The sequence below is a fragment of the Mesoplodon bidens genome, assembly GCF_964165515.1.
Source record: "Mesoplodon bidens genome assembly, chromosome: 9".
Lineage (NCBI taxonomy): Eukaryota > Metazoa > Chordata > Mammalia > Artiodactyla > Ziphiidae > Mesoplodon > Mesoplodon bidens.
The window spans coordinates 89,081,489-89,106,634 of NC_138166.1; the positions used below are offsets into that span (position 1 = coordinate 89,081,489).

At 37.9% G+C, this 25,146-nt stretch overlaps 1 protein-coding gene across 1 annotated transcript in view; it reads left to right on the plus strand.

The window, feature by feature from the left end:
* AGBL3 (AGBL carboxypeptidase 3) overlaps window positions 1–25,146 on the plus strand; it is a gene marked incomplete at its 3' end in the record, with an annotated part of 115,121 nt that overhangs the window by 37,312 nt on the left and 52,663 nt on the right. The window contains 14 exon segments of the mRNA XM_081243797.1: window positions 6,883–6,990; window positions 9,925–9,926; window positions 9,930–10,063; window positions 11,269–11,284; window positions 11,288–11,544; window positions 11,546–11,655; window positions 11,658–11,764; window positions 11,768–12,042; window positions 16,198–16,360; window positions 17,293–17,419; window positions 18,636–18,699; window positions 18,701–18,734; window positions 18,938–19,050; window positions 19,778–19,844. Of these exon segments, the coding sequence (XP_081099923.1) occupies window positions 6,883–6,990; window positions 9,925–9,926; window positions 9,930–10,063; window positions 11,269–11,284; window positions 11,288–11,544; window positions 11,546–11,655; window positions 11,658–11,764; window positions 11,768–12,042; window positions 16,198–16,360; window positions 17,293–17,419; window positions 18,636–18,699; window positions 18,701–18,734; window positions 18,938–19,050; window positions 19,778–19,844 (1,577 nt within the window).

Here is a 25,146-nt window from a genome sequence, read left to right on the forward strand (position 1 = left end):
GTCATATGGTAATTCTATTTTTAGTTTTTTAAGAAAGCTCCCTACTGTTCTCCATAGTGGCTGTATCAATTTACATTCCCACCAACAGTGCAAGAGGGTTCCCTTTTCCCCACACCCTCCCCATTATTTATTGTTTGTTGCTGTTTTGATGGTGGCCATCCTGACCCGTGTGAAATGATACTTCATTGTAGCTCTGACTTGCATTTCTCTGATGATTAGTGATGTGGAGCATCCTTTCATGTGTTTGTTGGCAATCTGTATATCTTCTTTGGAGAAATGTGCATTTAGGTCTACTGCCCATTTTTAGATTGGGTTGTTTGTTTTTTTGATATTGAGCTTCATGAGCTGCTTGTATATTTTGGAAATTAATCCTTTGTCAGTTGCTTCGTTTGCAGATATTTTCTCCCATTCTGAGGGTTGTCTTTACGTCTTGTTTATGGTTTCCTTTGCTGTGCAAAAGCTTTTAAGTTTCATTAGGTCCCATTTGTTTATTTTTTTTATTTCCATTTCTCTAGGAGGTGGGTCAAAAAGGATCTTGCTGTGATTTATGTCATAGAGTGTTCTGCCTGTGTTTTCCTCTAAGAGTTTGATAGTGTCTGGCCTTACATTTAGCTCTTTAATTTTGAATTTATTTTTGTGTATGGTGTTAGGAAATGTTCTAATTTCATTCTTTTACATGTAGCTGTCCAGTTTTCCCAGCACCACTTATTGAGGAGGCTGTCTTTTCTCCATTGTATACTCTTGTCTCCTTTATCGAAGATAAGGTGACCATATGTGTGTGGGTTTATCTCTGGGCTTTCTCTCCTGTTCCAATGATCTGTATTTCTGTTTTTGTGCCAGCACCATACTGTCTTGATCACTGTAGCTTTGTAGTATAGTCTGAAGTCAGGGAGCCTGATTCCTCCAGCTCGATTTTTCTTTCTCAAGATTGCTTTGGCTATTGGGGTCTTTTGTGTTTCCATACAAATTGTGAAATTTTTTGTTCTAGTTCTGTGAAAAATGCCATTGGTAGTTTGATAGGGATTGCATTGAATCTGTAGATTGCTTTGGGTAGTATAGTCATTTTCACAATGTTGATTCTTCCAATCCAAGAACATGCTATATCTCTCCATCTGTTGGTATCATCTTTAATTTCTTTCATCAGTGTCTTATAGTTTTCTGCATAGCGGTCCTTTGTCTCCTTAGGTAGGTTTATTCCTAGATATTTTACTCTTTTCCTTGCAATGGAAAATAGGAGTGTTTTCCTTAATTTCTCTTTCAGATTTTTCATCATTAGTGTACAGGAATGCAAGTGATTTCTGTGCATTAATTTTGTATCCTGCTACTTTACCAAATTCATTGATAGCTCTAGTAGTTTTCTGGAAGCATATTTAGGATTCTCTATGTATAGTATCATGTCATCTGCAAAAAGTGACAGCTTTACTTCTTCTTTTCCAATTTGGATTCCTTTATTTCTTTTTATTCTCTGATTGCTGTGGCTAAAACTTCCAAAACTATGTTGAATAATAGTGGTGAGAGTAGGCAACCTTGTCTTCTTCCTGATCTTAGTGGAAATGGTTTCAGGTTTTCACCATTGAGGATGATATTGGCTGTGGGTTTGTCATATATGGCCTTTATTATGTTGAGGAAAGTTCCCTCTGTGCCTACTTTCTGGAGGGTTTTATCATAAATGGGTGTTGAATTTTTTCGAAAGCTTTCTCTGCATCTATTGAGATGATCATATGTTTTTTCTCCTTCAATTTGTTAATATGGTGTATCACATTGATTGATTTGTGTATATTGAAGAATCCTTGCATTCCTGGGATAAACCCCACTTGATCATGTTGTATGATCCTTTTAATGTGCTGTTGGATTCTGTTTGCTAGTATTTTGTGGAGGATTTTTGCATCTATGCTCATCAGTGATATTGGCCTGTAGTTTTCTTTGTGACAACCTTTGTCTGGTTTTGGTATCAGGGTGATGGTGGCCCCATAGAATGAGTTTGGGAGTATTCCTCCCTCTGCTATATTTTGGAAGAGTTTGAGAAGGATAGGTGTTAGCTCTTCTCTAAATGTTTGATAGAATTTGCCTGTGAAGCCATCTGGTCCTGGGCTTTTGTTGGAAGATTTTTAATCACAGTTTCAATTTCAGTGCTTGTGATTGGTCTGTTCATATTTTCTGTTTCTTCCTGGTTCAATCTTGGAAGGTTGTGCTTTTCTAAGAATTTGTCTATTTCTTCCAGGTTGTCCATTTTATTGGCATATAGTTGCTTGTAGTAATCTCTCATGATCCTTTGTATTTCTACAGTGTCAGTTACTTCTCCTTTTTCATTTCTAATTCTGTTGATTTGAATCTTCTCCCTTTTTTTCTTGATGAGTCTGGCTAATGGTTTATCAATTTTGTTTATCTTCTGAAAGAACCAGCTTTTAGTTTTATTGATCTTTGCTATTGTTTCCTTCATTTCTTTTTCATTTATTTCTGGTCTGATCTTTATGATTTCTTTCCTTCTGCTAACTTCGGGGTTTTTTGGTTCTTCTTGCTCTAATTGCTTTAGGTTTAAGGTTAGTTTGTTTATTTGAGATGTTTCTTGTTTCTTAAGGTAGGATTGTATTGCTATAAACTTCCCTCTTAGAACTGCTTTTGCTGCATCCCATAGGTTTTGGGTCATCGTGTTTTCATTGTCATTTGTTTCTAGGCATTTTTTGATTTCCTCTTTGATTTCTTCAGTGATCTCTTGGTTATTTAGTAGTGTATTGTTTAGCCTCCATGTGTTTGTATTTTTTACAGATTTTTTCGTGTAATTGATAATATAGTCTTATAGCATTGTGGTCGGAAAAGATACTTGATACAATTTGAGTTTTCTTAAATTTACCAAGGCTTGATTTGTGACCCAAGATATGACCTATCCTGGAGAAAGTTCCATGAGCACTTGAGAGGAAATTGTATTCTGTTGTTTTGGGATGGAATGTCCTATATATACCACTTAAGTCCATCTTGCTTAATATGTCATTTAAAGCTTGTGTTTCCTTATTTATTTTCATTTTGGATGAGCTGTCCATTGGTGAAAGTGTGTGTTAAAGTCCCCTACTATGATTGTGTTACTGTCAATTTCCCCTTTTATGGCTGGTAGTATTTGCCTTATGTCTTGAAGTGCTCCTATGTTTGGTGCATAAATATTTACAATTGTTATATCTTCTTGTTGGATTGATCCCTTGATCATTATGTAGTGTCCTTCTTTGTCTCTTGTAATAGTCTTTGTTGTAAAGTCAATTTTGTCTGATATGAGAATTGCTACTGCAGCTTTCTTTTGATTTCCATTTGCATGGAATATCTTTTGCCATCCCCTCACTTTCAGTCTGTATGTGTCCCTAGGTCTGAAGTGGGTCTCTTGTAGACAGCATATATATGGGTCTTGTTTTTGTATCCATTCAGCATCTGTGTCTTTTGGTGGGAGCATTTAGTCCATTTACATTCAAGGTAATTATCAATATGTATGTTGCTATTACCATTTTCTTACTTGTTTTGGGTTTGTTTTTGTAGGTCTTTTCCTTCTCTTGTGTTCATGCTTAGAGAAGTTCCTTTAGCATTTGTTGTAAAGCTGATTTGGTGGTGCTGAATTCTCTTGAAGAGCTTTTGCTTTTCCGTAAAGGTTTTTTTGAATTTATTTTTGGCTGCATTGGGTCTTCATTGCTGTACACAGGTTATCTCTAGTTGTGGCGAGCCGGGGCTACTCTTCGTTGTGGTGCTCAGGCTTCTCATTGCAGTGGCTTCTCTTGTTGCAGAGTACGGGCTCTAGTTGCGTGGGTTTCCGTAGTTGTGGCTCGTGGGCTCAAGAGCACAGGCTTAATAGTTCTGGCACATGGGCTTAGTTGCTCCATGGCATGTGGGATCTTTTTGGACCAGGGTTCGAACCCATGTGTCCTGCATTGGCAGCTGGATTCTTATCCACTGCGCCACCAGGGAAGACCTCTGTAAAGGTTTTAATTTCTCTGTCAAATGTGATGAGATCCTTGCTGGGTAGAGTATTCTGGGTTGTAGTTTTTTCCGTTTCATCACTTTAAATATGTCCTGCCACTCCCTTCTGGCTTGCAGAGTCTGCTGAAAGATCAGCTGTTAACCTTATGGGGATTCCCTTGTATGTTATTTGTTGCTTTTTGCTTGTTGCTTTTAATATTTTTTCTTTGTATTTAATTTTTGATAGTTTGATTAATATGTGTTTTGGTCTGTTTCTCCTTGGATTTACCCTCTGTGGGACTCTCTGAGCTTCCTGGAGTTGATTATTTCCTTTCCCACATTAGGGAAGTTTTGAACTATAATCTCTTCAAATATTTTCTTAGTTCATTTTGTTTTCTTTTCTCTTCTGGGACCCCTATAATTCGAAGGTTCGTGCATTTAATGTTGTCCCAGACATCTCTGAGACTGTCCTCAATTCTTTTCATTTTTTTCTTTATTCTGCTCTGCAGTAGTTATTTCCACTGTTTTTTTCTTCCAGGTGACTTATCCGTTCTTCTGCCTCAGTTATTTTGCTATTGATTCCTTCTAGAGAATTTTTAATATCATTTATTGTGTTGTTCATCATTGTTTGCTCTTTAGTTCTTTTAGTTCCTTGTTAAACGTTTCTTGTATTTTCTCCATCTTTTTCCAAGATTTTGGATCATCTTTACTATCATTACTCTGAATTCTTTTTCAGGTGAACTGCCTATTTCCTCTTCATTTGTTTCATCTGGTGGGTTTTTGCCTTGCTTCTTCATCTGCTGTGTTTCTCTGTCTTCTCATTTTGCTTAACTTACTGTGTTTGGGGTCTTCTTTTCGCAGGCTGCAGGTTCCTAGTTCCCGTTGTTTTTGGTTTCTAACCCCAGTGGGTAAGGTTGGTTCAGTGGGTTATGTAGGTTTCCTGGTGGAGGGCACTGGTGCCTGTATTCTGGTGGATGAGGCTGGATTTTACCTGTCTGGTGGGCAGGACCACGTCTGGTCATGTGTTTTAGGGTGTCTGTGAACTTATTATGATTTTAGGCAGCCTCTCTGCTAATGGGTGGGGTTGTGTTCCTGTCTTGCTAGTTGTTTGGCATGGGGTGTCCAGCACTGTAGATTGCTGGTCGTTGAGTGGAACAGGGTCTTAGCGTTGAGATGGAGATCTCTGGGAGAGCTTTCACCATTTGATATTATGTGGGGCAGGGAGGTCTCTGATAGACCAGTATCCTGAACTCAGCTCAGGTCTGACACCCAGCCAGAGCACCATGACCCTGTCAGTCACTCGGCTCAGATGAAAAGGGAGGAAGGGGAGGGGGAAAAAAAGAAAGAAAGTAAAACAAAATAAAGTTATTAAAATAAAAAATAGTAAAAACAAAAGTAATAAAAATAAAGAAGGGAGCAAGCAAACCAAAAAACAAATCCACCAATGATAACAAGTGCTAAAAACTACCAAGAAAAAAAAATAACAGACCACCCTAGGACAAATGGTAAAAGCAAAGCTATACAGACAAAATCACACAAAGAAACATGCACATACACAGTCACAAAAAGAAAAAAAGGAAAAAATATATATATACATTTTAAAAAAAGGAAGAGTGCAACCAAATCAATAAACAAACCTACCAATGACAATAAGCTCTAAATATTAAACTAAGATAAACATAAAACCAGAAACAAATTAGATGCAGAAAGCAAACCCCAAGTCTACAGTTGCTCCCAAAGCCCACTGCCTCAATTTTGGGATGATTTGTTGTCTATTCAGGTATTCCACAGATGCAGGGTACATCAAGTTGATTGTGGAGATTTAATCCACTGCTCCTGAGGCTGCTGGGAGAGATTTCCCTTTCTCTTCTTTGTTCGCACAGCTTGGGTTCAGCTTTGGATTTCTCCCTGCCTCTGTGTGTAGGTCGCCTGAGGGCATCTGTTCCTGCTCAGACAGGACAGGGTTTAAGTAGCAGCTGATTAGGGGCCTCTGGTTCACTCAGGCCAGGGGGCAGGGAGGGGTTTGCAATACAGGGCGAGCCTGCGGCAGCAGAGGCCAACATGACATTTTAAGAGCCTGAGGTGCGCTGTGTGTTCTATCGGGGAAGTTGCCCCTGGATCACGGGACCCTGGCAGTGGCAGGCCGCACAGGCTCCCAGGAGAGGAGGTGGGGATAGTGACCCGTGCTTGCACACAGGCTTCTTGGTGGCTGCAGCAGCGGCCTTAGCGTCTCATGCCCGTCTCTGGGGTCCATGCTGATAGCCGCGGCTCGCACCTGTCTCTGGAGCTCCTTTAAGCGGCGCTCTGAATCCCCTCTCCTCACGCACCAGGAAACAAAGAGGCAAGAAAAAGTCTCTTGGCTCTTCAGCAGCTCCAGACTTTTTCCCGGACTCCCTCCTGGCTAGCTGTGGCGCATTAGCCCCTTCAGGCTGTGTTCATGCAGCCAACCCCAGTCCTCTCCCTGGGATCCAACCTCTGGAGCCCGAGCCTCGGCTCCAAGCCCCCACCCGCCCTGGCGGATGAGCAGACAAGCCTCTTGGGCTGGTGAGTGCCGGTCGGCACGGATCCTCTGTGCGGGAACCTCTCCGCTTTGCCCTCTGCACCCCTGTTGCTGCGCTCTCCTCTGTGACTCTGAAGCTTCCCCCCCCCGCCACCCCCAGTCTCCGTCAGTTAAGGGGCTTCCTAGTGTATGGAAACCTTTCCTCCTTCACAGCTCCCTCCCAGAGGTGCAGGTCCCGTCCCTAGTCTTTTGTCTCTCTTTTTTCTTTTGCCCTACCCAGGTACATGGGGAGTTTCTTGCCTTTTGGGAGATCTGAGGTCTTCTGCCAGCGTTCAGTAGGTGTTCTGTAGGAGGTGTTCCACATGTAGATTTATTTGTGGGGAGGAAGGTGATCTCCACATCTTACTCCTCCGCCATCTTGAAGGTCCCTGTTTTCGCTTTTTCTCCAGATTGGACCCCTTCTAATCCTGAGCGAATGTACATCCCAACAGGCCTGGAGATAGAACCCCTTTATCCAAGCTCCAAGGAAGATCCTGTGGTTTACCTAGCTGAAGATGGTGGGTACATGAGACATGTTGCTATAAAAAATAACTTGGTACCTGGGCTAATCTCTTAGTTATATTTGTTCTGCTGTTTATAGTGGAAATTGTAAATTAACAGGAAGTCCCTGACTCCACAAACATGTCTGGTTACATATTAATCCAAATGTTGATTCAGTGCTAATTATGTTCTTGAAGGTGCATATTGCAGCTTATGCATACTTACTTTAAGATAAAGCATCATGTTGACCATGAGAATGAAGTCTTATTGCGATGGAATTAAGCTTCGCGTCAGTTTTCAAACACAAATCCAGCGGAGTGCTCTCCAACTATCATTCCCTTTCCATCTATAGGTCATTTTCATGCAGTCTTTCAGGTGATTTATTTTCATGTTATGCCAGTTTGATGCATTTCTTGGGACTGCATTCTTGAAAAGAGGAAAATATCCCACATTGCAAATAACATCTAAGGTTACATCTCAGGAAAGTATTCTTAACACTCAGGATTAATAATTGCACCTTGAGAGCTCTGGTAATGCAGAATCTCTGCTTCATGATAGAGTATGCTAATAATCAAACATAGAAGTCTCAACCTATAGTCTAAACTGCACTGCTCCTGAAGCACCAATGTAAGGAAGTATGGGACTCCTGTACAGTTTCACCATCACACCTTATGGAATAACCAGAATGAACTTTTTGGCCAACCCAATACCTTAGACTATATATTAAAGATGACTTCCAGGAAGCAAATGTATTTTATTTAAAGAGCTGGCAAAACAGAAGTTCACGGGAATTCCTTCTTATACAGTAAGCAATTACAGAAATCATATACTCATGCATTTTTAAGCAACTGGGGTGAGAAAAGCACCTCTGATTTTTTATATTTGATTTCAAATATTTACACAGCTAATGTACCTCATAACTTTCACACATAAATGAGATCTAATATAAAATTAAAGTAGTTGAGGTGAGTCGGTCAAGGTCTTGTCAGGAAGTGGATGGCTTACATAGAGTAATTTAAGAAACTTTAATGAAAAGATAACTTACAAAAGGGTGGACAGGATTAAGGGAGACTAATAAGGGATGGTGAAGCAACAGAATTGTCAGTAGAGCAGAACCATTATTTCTCCTAGGCCTGAAGGGGTAAGAGACCAACAGAGTGGTTTCCAAACCTGTAGCTGTAGGAGAAGGAAGTCCCCAAACAACTGAGTATATAGAACTCTGGGTTTACATTTTTTTCTTTCAAATATTTTTCTTTCTTTAAAAATATTGTTCCATTGTCTCATGACATCTGTTCTCTTTAGTAAAAAGTCAGCCATAATTTATATCATTGTTCCTTATATTGTGATGCGTCTTTTTCTGTTTGGCTGTTTTCAGCAATTTGACTGTGACCTGCCTAGATTTGTTTATCTTTATATTTATCCTGCTTGGACTTTGCTGAACCTCTTAGATCCATAATTTAATAGGGTTCTTTTTTTCCAAATTTGAGAAATTTTCAGCCATTATTTCTTCACATATTTTCTCCATAATATTCTTTCTCTTCTGTCCTTTGGAATTCCAACTCCAATTCCATATGGTAGATTTCTAGCTATCTCCCACATGTCACTGGGTCTTTGTTCTTTTTTTCTCCTCTGGCCTTGGGTTTGGATAATTGTATTCATTTGTTTTTAAGTTCACAGAGTCTTTCCTTTGCAATATTCAGTTTCTTTTAAGCCCATCTGGTAAATCTTTCATTTCCATTATTGTACTTTTTATTTCTAGAATTTTCATTTCATTCTTTTTATAGTTAACATTTTTTTTAGATTACTTGATCTGTTTATTCACTATCTCTTTTCCTTTAAGTATTTTAACATATATTCAAAGTCCTTCTCTGTTAATCGTACCATCTGAGTTATCTTTGGGTCTGTTAAATATTTATTGGATCACATTTCCTTCTTCTCTGTATGCTTCATAATTTTTTTATCATATGTGGGAAATTGTGAAAGATATGTTATAGGAGTTTGTATTATGTTCTTTTTAAAAATTATGCTGAATTTTTTTCTGGTAGGCAGCTAAATTGCTGGCAAATCATTTTGCTTCCTTTGGGATTGGTTTATTTTTTTATAAAAACAGGTCTGTTTTCATTTTGTCCGTAGTCCTAGGTCGTGGCCCTTACTCCTGAATGTGGTTCTTATGCCTAATATACAACCTTTCTAGAGTCACGATTGAATGCCTGAGGTTGCTCAGTGAAGTCCTTGTATTCTAGATAGGTTGAATTTCAATATATCCTAGAATGTTTATCCTCTGGTATCTCAGTCCCACAGTAGCACTCTGTCCTATCTTCCCTAGTCTTATCCTGTGCTTGTAGAGCCAACCCTTCAGCCAAGGACTGGGGAACCACCATGTAGACTATTGAAGCCCTCCCTCTATGTAGCATTCTTCTCTCTGGTACCTAGGGTACCAATTTCAGCAGCCCCAGGCAACAATCTCGCCTCCTCAGCTCAACATGACTGTTATGCTATCCTTAAGTGCCATCTTCCTAAGAGGTAAAAAGTACCCCCAGGAAGAAAACAAGAATTAAACATGGGCTTATTTCATGTATTTACCTTCTTTCAAGAACCATATATAGTTCTGGTCTTTGTGTTGTCCAAATGCATGAATACAGTTAATTCATAATTTTTGTCCAGTTTTATAGTCATTTACAGTGAAAAGATGACTTCAGGACCAATTCCTTCATTATAACCAGAAGTAGAGTATTTTTACTGTGAGAAATATATGAATTTATTTCAGGCATTGCTTTTCTAGTCTAAATACTTAGACTTACTTATTTCAACATAAACCTATATGCTAGTGTCAAATTATGTTAAAATTTATAATCCTTAGTGACACTTCAGTTATACTGTAGTTCCAAACTCTATGCAGAATAGCCTATATACTTTAGTTATGGCTTGATATCTGTATGGTTTCTCATCAGCCTAAAAAGAGCCTTGTTTTGTGTATTCCCAAGTTGGGGGCAACCGAACACCCTTGAAGCAGCCTGTGAATAACTGTGATGATACTTTGATGTTTGAAGCAAGGTTTGAGAGTGGTAATCTACAGAAGGTAGTCAAAGTGTAGGTTTTAATTATTTTTATTTGAGGAGGTAGACTATCAACTATTTATTATTTCCTGTATTAGATACATTAGTTTTAGTATCCATTACTGAACTATAATTCCTTGAAGTATAGATGCTACTTAGAGATTATTTTAAGGGGGTAGGTATGGAAGGTTCTGGATTCAAACAATTTTGAGAACTATGAATTAAAGTTAAATGGGTTTCTGTAATGTACATTTTCAGTATGCCAATATGAACTGTCTCACACACACACACACACACACTGCTTCTCACACTTTTTAACGGAGTAGTTCTTCAGATGAGTGTTCTGTAAAACGTGCTTGGGAACATGCCTGCAATCCAAGGATATTCTTTTTTAAAAATTTTTTTATGAAAAATTTTAAACATACACTTAAGTACAGAGCATAATACAGTTAGTTCTACATTAACTATCATATACCCATCACCTAGATTCAATGGCTCTCAAGGTTTTACAACATTCATTTCCTAGTTCACTGTTTGTGTACACACAAACACATATACACACACAATAAGTGCATAATGCTGATAGAATAGGAAGTACTTGGTAAAAAAAGTCACAATTAACCAGGTAAAATTGTTAGATATATAAGTAATATAATAATGAAATTATTTTTGCCTTTAAGTATCTTCAGTGATTAAGTATGGGGGATGCAAAGTCCTTTCAGAGTTTACAGTTTTGTAATCCATATGCTCATAGTAATTTATTTATATTTTTAACCTTTCTTAGTGATAGGTATTTCAGATTCCTAGAGCTAGACTCTAATATAAAACAGAAATATATGTCTGAAGTAAAAAAAGAAACATTGGACTTGAATTCTTAAAAACTTAAGAACTCTTTAATCACTTCTTTTATAGGAAACATAACTGGGTTGACATATATAATTTTTGTCAAATGCCCATTTTTTTTATGTGCTCTCTCAAATTACAAAGGAATAAAAAGGCTTTAGAATTCACATAGAAGCAGTTTCACATCCAATAAAAGAGAAAGCTTCAAAACTTTGATTTTTTGCAATTACTTGCTTATTGGACATTGCCTAAATAAATGTTGTTTCCTAAATAAAAAGCTTTCTGTGAATAGGTAGTTTATTATTTGTATATTTATTATTTTATTATTTAATTTAAACTTGAATGTCATTTTTACATTTTTATGTGCTTTTTTTCCCCTTCCTTTTTTTGTCTTAGGGCAGAGTATGAATACTAGCTGACTGTGCACCCTGACCTGTTCACAAATAAACACACCCAGTGGTACTATTTCCAAGTCACTAATACCCAAGCAGGAATAGTCTACAGATCCACTATTATCCATTTCACCAAGCCTGCTAGTCTTTATAATCAGGGTATGCACCCACTGTTTTATTCTGAAAACGAGGCCAACGCTCATAATATTGGCTGGCAGAGAATAGGAGACCAAATGAAGTATTATAGAAGCAACCAGGGGCAAGACGGGTGCCATTATTTCTCTTACATGGACATTTCAATTTCCACACAATAAAGATACTTGCTGCTTTGCTCACTGCTATCCATACACTTACACAAGCCTGCAAGAATACTTTTCTAGCATCAGTAATGACCCAGTACAAAGCTTTGTAAAATACGTGTCTTGTGCCACACAATTACTAGGAACATGGTGTATGTTTTAACAATTACTACCCCCTTGAAGAACAGTGAGTTAAGAAAGTGAAAGGCCGTGATTTTGACTGCAAGGGTACATCCAGGAGAAACCAACAGCTCTTGGATCATGAAGGGCTTCCTAGATTATATTTTAGGAGACTCAAGTGATGCACAGTTGCTCCGGGACACTTCCATCTTCAAGGTGGTACTCATGCTGAATCCAGATGGTGTGACTGTGGGAAATTATCAGTGTTCCTTAGCTGGATGGGATTTAAACCGTAACTATACATCTCTCCTGAAGGAATCATTTCCTTCTGTTTGGTATACCCGGAACATGATCCGTAGGTAAAATAAGCATCAAATTACCCTATGCTTATTTAGTAAACTTGGTAGTAAGAATTTTGCTCCCACAATCCCACTCATTTTACTCTACATTTTCTTAAGATAGTTTAACTACAGCTACTTAATTCTTTTCCTCATTCTTCCCAACTCTGCTTCTGTACCTTTCTGGTATTATGCCACTACATTCACTAGCTTTCTTTTAAATAATGAAATAGACTCTAGAACATTCTAATGGCTTAGTGAAAATGTATAGTTAAATTTGCCTATCCTAAAATTTGGTTTCTTCCTAAAGTTAATGGTAGCACTGATGTTTATTTTGGGATCCTTGAATCCCTTTTATGTGAAAATTAATTACATCTACAGAGCCTTCTGGCACGATGTTGACCATACAGTGCTCTATGATGAGTCTTTTGATGATAGGTTACATACTTACTTAAACTTTCATGAATAGTCTTATTTGCCCCTGGAAAAAATGAACAGCTTTAAATTTTCTAAAGAATCAGAACAGTAAAATGCACAGAGTAGTTAAAGCTTTGTTGAATTACTGGGTGAATTCTTTAATAGATTCAAGTAATAACAATCAGGAATAGGCATTGCTAGAGTAGAAAGATTTATTGGAGTCAAAGAACACCCAAATCCTCTTAACCTTTTTGGTTAAGAATGTGGAGACTAGAGTGAAAACATATCAGATTGGAATCCCTGCTATATCATTTGCTAACTGTGTGATCTTGAGCAATAAAAACAAACCCAAACCTCAGTTTTCTCATCTATAAAGTGGGAATAATAATGCTTACCTCACAGACAGGAGGATTAAATGAGAATATTACTACTAAAGTTCCCAGAAATAAAGTGCCCAATATTACTGGAACATTGGAAGCTCTAAGTGTATTCAGTGTTTCCGCAAATGTAAAAAGAAGAAAAGTTAATGAATTAGATATAGATGTAATAACTCTTCGTAAACTATTTAGGATTGTTCAAATGTTACAATATAAGTACTATTATAGAGAGTGTTTATATCCTCATCCAGCTCTGTCATCAGGGCCCCTAGTAAAAGCATAAGAGCTCTGTTTCAAGGAGGAGGACCTCAAAGATACCTCCAGTCCCTCAGAGGAGCTGACAGGCTTCAGGAGCACCCAGCATGGCTCTAGTTACTTAGTTCAGCCTCAACTTTCATGTTAACCCTTTTATCTTTATAGACGCATGGGGAGTGAAGTGCAGATCCCCAGAAAAATGAGTAAAAACTCTTGTTTTACACCCCTCACAAATGTGGACTTCAGGATTCTCTGAAATTATTTAGGAAATATTTAAGTCATAAAGAGTAACCTGTAACTTACTTATTTTCCTGGGGATGGCACACAATGAAAAGAGAGCTGAGTAATGCAATGTGGTATCCTAGATTGGATTCTGGGACAGAAAAAGGACATTATTGGGAAAACTAGTGAAATCCAAACAAGGTTGGGAGTTTAATAGTAATGTACCAACGTTGGTTCCTTAGTTTTTGACAATGTGCCATGGTTATGTAATATGTTAACAGTAGGGGAAACTGGATGAGGGGTAGATATATGGAAACTCTACTATTTTGCCAGTTTTGTGTAAATCTAAAGTTATTCCAAAATTTAAAGTTTATTTATTTTTTAATAGAAAGGGAGCTGATGGGATGCCCATTAAAGTATTTATAATATCTACTTAATGCTCTTTGACATTAAGGGTGCCTGACCCAACACAAGATAGATTACAGGCCAAGGCCCTTTGGCTTGTCTCTGTGGAAGATATTTTATATGTCTTTGTTCTTCTTAAATTGCCTCATAAGAAGGTTAAGGCAGGAATCTATTCAATAAGTTTCAGAAAGACTTCTAAGAAAGAGAACTACTTTAATGCAATTAATTACTCATAGGCAGATAAATAGAATAAAAGTCAGTCACATACATGTGGAAAGGTGAGAGGCTTTAAGTATGTCTAAGACTAAATATATTTAAAGTATTTGAGAACAATAGAGAGTAGCTTTTAATATAGGATACTTAGTGTAAGGTACTTAGAATATCTTAACTGTGGCTAAGAAAGAAATCCCAACTGTTTCTAAAGTGATTTAAATTAGTGTAAGATGAGAGACCCTATTATGCTGTTTGACTTCAAAAGTAGTAACATTTCTTTGGGATTTAATTACTTAGAGGTTTCTTTTGACTCACTTATAAGAAACCAAATGTTCATTAAAACTGGGGAAATGGTTTAAAAATGTGCAGCATAGGGGCTTCCCTGGTGGCGCAGTGGTTGAGAGTCCGCCTGCCGATGCAGGGGACACGGGTTCGTGCCCCGGTCCGGGAAGATCCCACATGCCGCGGAGCGGCTGGGCCCGTGAGCCATGGCTGCTGAGCCTGCGCGTCCGGAGCCTGTGCTCTGCAAGGGGAGAGGCCACAGCAGTGAGAGGCCCGCCTACCGCAAAAAAAAAAAAAAAAAAAAAAAAAAAAAAGTAGTAACATTTCTTTGGGATTTAATTACTTAGAGGTTTCTTTTGACTCACTTATAAGAAACCAAATGTTCATTAAAACTGGGGAAATGGTTTAAAAATGTGCAGCATAGGGGCTTCCCTGGTGGCGCAGTGGTTGAGAGTCCGCCTGCCGATGCAGGGGACACGGGTTCGTGCCCCGGTCCGGGAAGATCCCACATGCCGCGGAGCGGCTGGGCCCGTGAGTCGTGGCCGCTGAGCCTGCACATCCGGAGCCTGTGCTCCACAACGGGAGAGGCCACAACAGCTAGAGGCCCGCACACCGCTAAAAAAAAAAATATATATATATATATATATATATATACAGCATATCTCGTTTAAGGAGCTAACTTGATAGTCTTACTTTATAATCTAGTCCTCTTCCTAAAAACTTGTAATGATCATTTGGTGACTTTATGTCAATTTTATGTTATCAGTTAGAATTTACTGGTCATCAAATGAAAAAGGGCAATAAATTAATACATGTAACAGACTTCAGCTTGGGATTTCACTATAGTTTAAACAAGTATTGTTTTGGATAGAAGCTACACTTTGAATATTTAGATTTTAGGATTTAACATTTTGTTATAAAAGTATTACATTTCATGTTACTATAAATTATTAACATTTGGTATTTATTCTTCCAGATATAACAAACAGTATATTTAATTTCAGTTATTTAAATAATATAATAATGCTATATGAAGTTTGGAAATATGAAAATAGAGGCAAAAATGCCGGTAATCCTACCACCTTAACACCACCACTTTTTCACCTTTTGAAAGCCTCTCTACTAGTTATTTTCATCAACCAGTTTCGGGGACTTATTTTTTATTACTTTAATATTCATTGAATGCCTAAATTATGCAGGCTAAGAATTGTGCTCTTGAAAAATGATTTCTTTAAATTATTTATTAGAAATTTACCAGAAAAACAATCAATTCAAACTTTGGTACTATTTTTCTCAAAATGATATTTACTCACCACATTACTCAAAGGTTAAATATTAATTGGCTTCAGCACTAAGTCGTCAGGCACTCAATTTTTAACACATATTTTGGACCTTGTGTGCATAGCACTGTTTTAGATGTTTTGAAGCATTCCCTATCCATAACAAGATTAAATATCAAAAATATGAAAACTTACCTAGGCAAATGCCAAGTAAATGGTATCAACATTAAGTGCTACAGGAGTTCAAAAAAGAAAAGTCTGTGGGCTTGACTAGTGAGAGAGGAAGTGAGACATGAGGTTGGTGTTGAGGGATAAGGGGTAGTATTTGCATTTACAAAGATGAAGAGAGAAGATACTTCAGTCAGAAAGAATCTATGTGAGAGCTAAAAGGCAAAAGATAAGAGTGAGCTGTTTTCTGTGTACAACAAAAAAAAACAATCAAAAAAGCAGAGAGATCCTCTTGGAGAAAGTCTTGGGAGTAAGGTAAATTTTGTCCTATACTGGAAGGCTAAAACATTCATATTTTATATACAATTAATAGGAACTTATTGTAGGTGTTTAAAGAATTATATGTTAATAATCATAAGAGGTAAGAAAAGAAACTGAAAACTAGGATATAAGAAATTCTATTTATTTGGATATTAGACTTGTTAATCCATAATTACAGCCATAGAAGAAAAATGCAGAGGTAAAATGTAGTAACTTGTTCTTTTTCTTCTTTGTAGATTGATGGAGAAACGAGAGGTTATTTTGAATTGTGACCTCCATGGCCACAGTAAGAAAGAGAACATCTTCAGGTATGGCTGTGATGATAGTGACAGATGTAAAGCATTATACTTACAGCAACGAATCTTTCCACTTAGGCTGAGCAAAAATTGTCCAGATAACGTAAGCACCTTTAATATTTTGACTTTTCCTTTACTACATGTTGCCCATGCAAGACAGCAAAATGGATAATCTTAGTCAGTAAACTTTTTTATTTAGTTATTCTGATTGGTTTATACAATTGACCATAAGAAAGCAATGTGAAATGTTTAATGACGTGATTGTGTTCATAGAAAACCCATACAATCCACAGAAACTCCTAGAACTTAAGTGAGTTTAGCAGTGTCATAGGATACAAGGTCGACCCACAAAAACCAACTGCAGTTCTATATACTCACAATGAACAACTAGAAACCAAAATTTAAAAGAATATCATTTACCATCACTCCAAAATAAGTGAAATACTTGTGACTGCAAAGGGATGGCACAAGGGAGTTTTTAAGAGGTGATGGAATTGTCCTATATCCTGATTTGTGGTAGTGTTTACACAAACCTATACATGTGTTAAAATTCACAGAATGGAACACAAAGTAAATTTTTAAAATTGTAATTAAATTACAAAAACTCATTGTAGATACTGATGTTATAACAGTCCTTCAGGGCAACTTTCAAATTATCTTTCATGTGATAATAAAGCATCTTTATTCAATTCTGAAAATCTACAACACTGATCTTCATTCCTAAACATGTTTAGGCTCCTTCCTATAGCCTTTTAAAGTCAACACTATCAAGAATTCATCAGCTGGTTTTGAATGCATGTTATATATAGATAAAAAATAAAATTTATTTCAGAATTTAAGTCTATAATTCTCAGAAATGTAAATATATCATCCTTAAAATGAGTTATTTTCATTGGTCAGGATATAAAAGGTCCCAAAGCTTTAGAGAGAATTATTGCTTTTGCACAACTACTTTTTCATTTCCAACCTTACTTCCTATGAAAGACATTGTGATTAGAAAAGCAATGGGTCTCATTTTTATTTGTGTCTTTTCAGTTTTCATTCTCAGCTTGCAAGTTTAATATTCAGAAGAGCAAAGAGGGAATAGGAAGGGTGGTAATGTGGAAAATGGGAATCAGGAACAGCTTTACCATGGAGGCCACTTTTTGTAGATCTACTCTGGGTAAGATCAAGTGTCCTCATTCATGACTGTCAAAGCTTTAAACCAAAGAGACGTTTTTAATGTAAGAGTAATAGTGTAGGCAGCTGGATAGTGAGCACTTTCTTCGACTTAGATACATACTGATATCTAATCAATTCTATAAATAGGATGAATAAACAGATTCCCACTATATATCTCTATCATCATTTTCCTTTGTTTAGAAAAGGACGTTATAGCACATACATAGAATACCTAATTGGTTGTTTCATGAACTAATTGGTTGTTTCAGGAACTAATCTTTAATTGCTTGTTTAGGGTTTTCATTTTAGAACGGGTTCCTACAGATGACTCTAATGATTTCAAGAAAAAGCAATGCTCATAATTAAAATATCAGGATAGAAATATCTTTAGTAGATTTGCCATTTTTAAGGCAAATTTAGACTGGGCTTTGTTTTTGTTTTTTGTCAATTTGTATTTTAATTGGTTCCTTGAACTAAAAAGTGTGCCCTAGTTCCATTTAAGAAAGCTTTTAGTCACATTTAACATTATCCTTAGAATGCCCCATGTTAAGATAATTGTCACATTAGAAAATGTGTCAACTCAAAGGAAAGTATTGGAAATCCACACTTGTAACTTCTGGCTAGTTTTTTCTGTTTTTTTTTTTTTGTGGTACGCGGGCCTCTCACTGCTGTGGCCTCTCCCGCTGCGGAGCACAGGCTCCAGACGCGCAGGGCTCAGCGGCCATGGCCCATGGGCCCAGCCGCTCCACGGCATGTGGGATCCTCCCGGACCAGGGCACGAACCCGTGTCCCCTGCATTGGCAGGCGGACTCTCAACCACTGCGCCACCAGGGAAGCCCCTGGCTAGTTTTTAAAGCACCTTGAAATTCTTATAACACTATTAATGATGATGAAAACATTAAAATATTTACCCAGGTTTTTCTCAAAGTGATAACTAGGGTGCTTATAACTGGTAACCAAGTATTCCATAACCTTCTTACTGAATTTTCTTCTGCTTTGCAACATAGACTAATCTGTATTAAGTCACCTTTGGTCCAGGTGGTGGAGGGAAAGCAATAAGCTGTTAAATGACCTGTCCCAGTGTAGAAAATCCAAAGGACAGAATATGGAATCATATCAGATGTTTTGTTTACACTTGGTTGGGCAACTTAGGCCTACCTGCTAAGAAGAAATGTTTAAGTCACCCTCAAGGGTGGCTAAACTTATTGATGTTTTAGGTAATAAAAGAGGCACTCATTTCAACACAAAAGACTTGGAGTCGATGGGGTATCATTTTTGTGATTCTCTTGGACTACTGTGATCCAGACCGAACCAAGGTAAGTAAAGTCCATTTGATGATACATCAGACTCCAGTCTCTCAGATAACATAACCTGCCTATGGGCCTACAGCAGTTTGTTCCTTTTAATATCCTGACAGTGTTCAGTGTTTTTTGTACTTGATGTTCCAGGTATCTATAAATATTCAGTTTAATTAGGAAATAGTTATTTTATAATTAACTCATCTATCATTTTCCCCTAGTATTATCAGTGCCTGAAAGAATTAGAAGAAATGGAAAAACATATAAACTTGGAAGAAGTCCTTGATGATTCAGATACTTCTCTGAAAGAAATTACATTGGATCTAGAGTCTAGGTAAGTCAAGATGGTGGTAGTAATGTAATTTGCTGTGCTGTTCTACTGATACTATGCTCTTTATAATAATATGAGGATATAATTTTCAGTCTGTACTGAAAATCCTGGCTATAGGTGGAGGAAAATTTTTCCCATGCACATTACTTTAGCCAGACCTCATCAAGACTTCATTTATTCATTTATTTAGATGATATTAATTGAGCACCCACTATGTACTGTATATGAAAGACATATTCAAATTGTTTTTAATGCTGTCATTACCCACAGAGAACTGACACACTTACAGAGATGCCATATAAATAATCTAAGTTAGTGAATAATAAGTGCAAAATTTAATGCTAAGGGAATGTTATTGGAAGAGGGAAGGTGCTAACTTTAGTGCAGTTCCTATAGGAAAAGCAGAACAAATGTTTGATTCTTCCCCTTTATTTATAAATTTTCAGACTTTGAGTTAGTGCCCCTGTATTGTTTGCAGATAGAGAGTATCATTTTGAACTCATAGATTTGTTTATATTTGACATGTTCCAATCAGTTTCAGTCATCATTCTTCTAATGCTCTTATAATGCCTAGAACTACCAAACATCTATACCACCTTTGTAAACATTCTTCTTATAATTAGAACTATTTCTACCATTCCAGTAAGATAATAAAGTAAAAGTAACAGTTGTAATCTTAAAATACCACCAAAGCATTCTGTAAATTAAAATAATTTATTATTTTTTGTAGTAGCCATGGCTCTGACCGTTCAGAATCCAACGACTCTCAGACTGATCTTCTCAAGTTCAGTTCTCAGGTATGACTGAAAATTTCTGCCTATGATATGGATATGCCAAATAAGTGCTCTTCTTATTATGACTAACAATCAGGCAAAAAAAAAAAGTTTGCAGTTGTATAATTATTGTACATCGTAATTGTTATTTTCTTACTATGTACCATGTCTTTAAATCATAGAATTTTCTAACCTTAGGGTTTTTTAATACTCTTGCTTATTGATGAGAACAGTTATGATCCAGAGAGATTAAATTACATTTCAAAAGCCACACCGCGGGCTTCTCTGGTGGCGCCGTGGTTGAGAGTCCGCCTGCTGGTGCAGGGGATGCAGGTTCGTGCCCCGGTCCAGGAGGATCCCACGTGCCGCGGAGCGGCTGGGCCCGTGAGCCATGTCCGCTGAGCCTGCGCGTCCAGAGCCTGTGCTCCGCAATGGGAGAGGCCGCAGCAGTGAGAGGCCCGTGCACCGCAAAAAAAAAAAAAAGCCACACCGCTTGTTATTGAGAGTTGGTAGCATAACATACGTCACCTGACTGCTAGTCCTATATTCATTCATTCATTCATTCATTCATTCAACAACTATGTACTGAGCTCCAACTATGTGCTTGGCAATAGAGCAGTGAACAAAACAAGACAAAAATCCCTCTCTCTGTAACTTATATTCTAGTTGGTAAGTAAAATATATGATGTGTTAGATGATCAGAAGTGCCCAAGGAGGAGATAAGAGCAGGAGGATTAGGGAGTTTAGGTGGTATTAGTACTGAATGTTTGTGCCCCCGCCCCAACCCTGACCTCCAGTGTGATGGTGTTAGGAGGTGACTAAGACAAGCTAAGACAGTACTCTATTGGTACATGTTAGAAAATGCTGATATTGCCATGAAAGGACTTCTGCAGGTGATTGTGGAGAGAGCTCATGCTATAAAATGGTAAAGAACTTGGCTGAATTGTGTTTGTGTTCTAGTGTTTTGTGCAAGGTAGAACTTGTGATAAAATTGTATATTTAGCTGAGGAGATATCTAAGCAAAGTGTTGAAGGAGTGGCTTGGTTCCTCCTGACTGCATACAGTTAAATTCAAGAAGAGATAAATGAACTGAAGAAGGAATTGTTAAGCAAAAAGGACCCAGAACATTGAAGTTTGGAAAATTCTCAGCCCATCCATAATCCAAAGAATGAGAATGTGTGTTCAGAATAGAACAGTTAAGTGTGTGGAGGACCAACCATTTGATAAGGAGATGAGTGTGGGTATGAACCATGGAACTAATCAGCCACCCCAGCAGGAAAACTGCCAGTTTGAACTGAAGGGGAGAGCCACAATTTTTAAATGTTACACTCCATTTATAGTTATTATAAAATATTGGCTATATTCCCCATGTTGTACAATTATCCTTGTAGCTTATTTTACACATAATAGTTTGTACCTCTTAATTCCCCACCCCTGTATTGCCCCTCCCCACTTACCTCTTCCCACTGGTAACCACTAGTTCTCTATATCTGTGAGTGCTTTTTTGTTATATTCACTAGTTTGTTGTATTTTTTAGATTTCACATATAAGTGATATCATTCAGTATTTGTTTTTCTGACTTATTTCACTTATCATAATACCCTTCAAGTCCATCCATGTTGCTGCAAATGGCAAAATTTCATTCTTTTTTTTGGCTGAGTAGTATTCCATTGTGTGTGTGTGTGTGTGTGTGTATGTGTATATATATATATATATATATACACACACACACATACATACATGTCATCTTTATCCATTCATCTGTTAACGGACTCTTCCTTAGGTTGCTTCCATATCTTGGCAATTGTAAATAACGCTGCTGTGAACATTGGGATGGATGTATCTTTTCAAATGAGGGGTCTTGTTTTTTTCAGATATATACCCAGGAGTGGAATTGCTGGGTCATATGGTAGTTCTATTTTTGAGAAACCTCCATACTGTTTTCCATAGTGGATCCACCAATTTACATTCTCACCAATAGTGTATGAGGGTTCCCTTTTCTCCACATTGTCGCCATCATTTGTTATTCGTGTTTTGTTTGTTTGTTTTTCAGTACGCGGGCCTCTCACTGTTGTGGCCTCTCCCGTTGCAGAGCACAGGCTCCGGATGTGCAGGCTCAGTGGCCATGGCTCACGGGCCTAGCCGCTCTGCGGCATGTGGGATCTTCCCAGACCGGGGCACGAACCCGTGTCCCCTGCATCGGCAGGCGGACTCTCACCCACTGCGCCACCAGGGAAGCCCTATTCGTGTTCTTTTTGATGATAGCCATTCTGACAGGTGTGAGGTGATATCTCATAGTGGTTTTGATTTGCATTTTCCTAATGATTAGCAGTGTTGAGCATTTTTTCATGTACCTGTTGGCCATCTGCATTTTCTCTTTGGAAAAATGTCTCTTCAGTTCTTCTGCCCATTTTTTAATTGGGTTGTTTGGATTTCTGTTTGCTTATTTGTTCTTTTTCTTTCTTTCTTTCTTTTTTGGTTGTGTGGCATGTGGGATCTTAGTTCCCCGACCAGGGATCGAACCCATGCCCCCTGTGGTAGAAGTGTGGAGTCTTAATCACTGGGCCACCAGGGAAGTCCCGGGTTGTTTGTTTTTTTGATGTTGAGTCATATGAGCGGTTTATATATGTTGGATGTTAACCCTTTATCAATCATATCATTTGCAAATATTTTCTCCCATTCAGTAGGCTTTTTGTTTTGTTTATGGTTTCCTTTGCTGTGCAAAATATTTTAAGTTTAAATAGGTCCCATTTGTTTATTTTTGCTTTTATTTCCTTTGCTTTAAGAGATAGATCCAAAAAATATTGCTACATTTCATGTCAGTGTTCTGCTTATGCTTTCCTCTAGAAGTTTTATGGTTTCCAGTCTTATGTTTAGGTCTCTAATCCACTTTATTTTTGTATATGGTATTAGTGAATGTTCTAATTTCATTCTTTTACATGTAGCTGTCCAGTTTTCCCACCCCCACTTGGTGAAGAGATTCTTTTCTCCATTGTATATTCTTGCCTCCTTTGTCATAGATTAATTGAGCATAAGTGTGTGGGTTTATTTCTGGGCTCTCTATTCTGTTCCATTGATGTATGTGTTTGTTTTTGTGCTAGTACCATACTGTTTTGATTACTGTGGCTTTGTAGTATAGTCTGAAGTGAGGGAGTGTGATTCCTCCAGCTCTGTTCCTCTTTCTCAAGATTGTTTTGGCTATTGGGTTTTTTATGTTTCCATACAAATTTTTAAAATATTTGTTCTAGTTCTGTGAAAAATGCCATTGGTATTTTGATAAGGGTTGCATTGAATCGGTAGATTGCCTTGGGTAGTGTGGTTATTTTAACAATATTAATTCTTCTAATCTAAGAACACAGTATATCTTTCCATCTGTTTGTGTCATGAAGACAAATTTGAAAAAGCCCTGAAGGTGACTAAGAGATGATCAGGGCCATTAACACCTAGGTTTTAACAGGGCAGACGGCTTCCAATAGAGGCCATGGAGGTGAGCTGCCTGGAGCTGTGCACTGTGGTGTGGGCAGAGTCTGGACAGAGAGCCAGGCATGAGTAGCACCCTGCCAAGCTATTGGCGTGCTATTGCCACCCCAGTGGGTCCAGAAGGCAGAGCATTGGGGCAAGAGGATTATTCATGACCATTAAGGTCTCACTGAATCTACTTTACTAGGTTTTTAGCTTGCTTGGGACCCATCCCCCCATCCTTCTTTCCTTTTTCTCCCTTTTGCAATGGGAATGTCTTATCCTATGCCTGTCCCACAGTTGTATTTTGGAAGCACATAACTTGATTGGTTTCATGGGTTCACAACTGGACAGGAAATTTACCTCAGGATGAATCATATTTTGAGTCTCATCCATATCTGATTTAGATGTTATTGAGAAGACTTTGGAGCTTAGAGTTGATGCTGGAATTAAGACGTTAGGGGTTGTTGGGATGGGATGAATGAATTTTGCATGTGAGAATGACATGAATCTGAGGGGAATAGGGGTGGGATGCTATGGTCTAGATATTTCTGTCCCCCAAAAGTCATATATTGAAATTATAATGCCCCATATTATGGTACAAGAAGGTGGGGCCTTTGGGAGGTGATTATGTCATGAGGGCAGAGCCCTCTGAAAGGGATTAGTGCCTTATAAAAGAGGCTCCAGAGAGATCCCTAGCCCCTTCTGCCTTGTGAGGATACAACAAGCAGTCTACAACCCGAAAGAAAGCTCTCATCTGACCATACTGGCACCCTCATCTCAACCTTCCAGCCTCCAGAACTATGAGAAATAAATGTCCCTTATTTATTAGCCACACAGTCGGAGGTATTTTGTTATAGCAGGTGAATGGACCAAGACAGATGTTGTATTCATTTTCTATTGCTGAGTAACTAATTACCCCCAAATCTTAGCAGCTTTAAACAACAAACATTTATTATCACATAGTTCCTGTAGGTCAGGAATCCAGGAGTGGCTTATCTGGGTTCCTTTATCTAAGGTCTCTGAAAAGACTGCAGTGAAGGTAGCCTAATCCCATTCAGAAGCAGAGTCAGAAGCAGAATCCCATTACTTTTGCCATATACCATTCAGTAGAAGTCAGTCACTAGGTTTAGCCCAGTGACCTAGGATTACAGAAGGGTATGAATACTAAAAGATGGGGATCATCAGAGGTCATCTTAGAGATTGTCTACCACAGATGTAAAAGCCATTACTTTGATTTGACCTTTGCCTCAAGGCTATGTTGAAGCCAACCTACAAATTCTAGAACTTGGGGCTCTCTGTTTTCCCTATCAATTCAGTTTTTTTATCCACATTTTCTGAGCTTATTTCTTGTAGCACACCTTATCAAATAAAGCTAGCAACAGCCAACTCATAGTCTAAACTTTCTGCCTCAAAATCTCTTTGCCCAGTGACCCAGCTCTATTAGGTACATTTTCTGTCTTTCACACTGTCACAGAAGATAGTTTTACTAAATGTATCACCTCTGCATAACTTGTGTCACTATTTTTCTAGGTTTCTATAACCACCTGTTATGTTATTCAGTCACAAAGCCAATGACTGCCTCATAATTTAGGTTTTTATTAGGACAGCATTCTATTTCTAGGTATCAGTTTCAACACTATTCATATTTTATTCATTAAAACAAAATTCTCAGAATCTCAGTAGCTTATAATAGCAAATACCTATTTTCCTGTTCATGGATCATCTATGGCTCTACTGGGCTAACAGAGGATCAGTTGAACTTATATCCAGACTGTGGTTGTTTCAGATCTATTCTATGTTTCTTCCTCCCCCCACCCCAAGACCAGCAGCCAGTTAGGTTACATTCTGCTCATGGTAAACCACA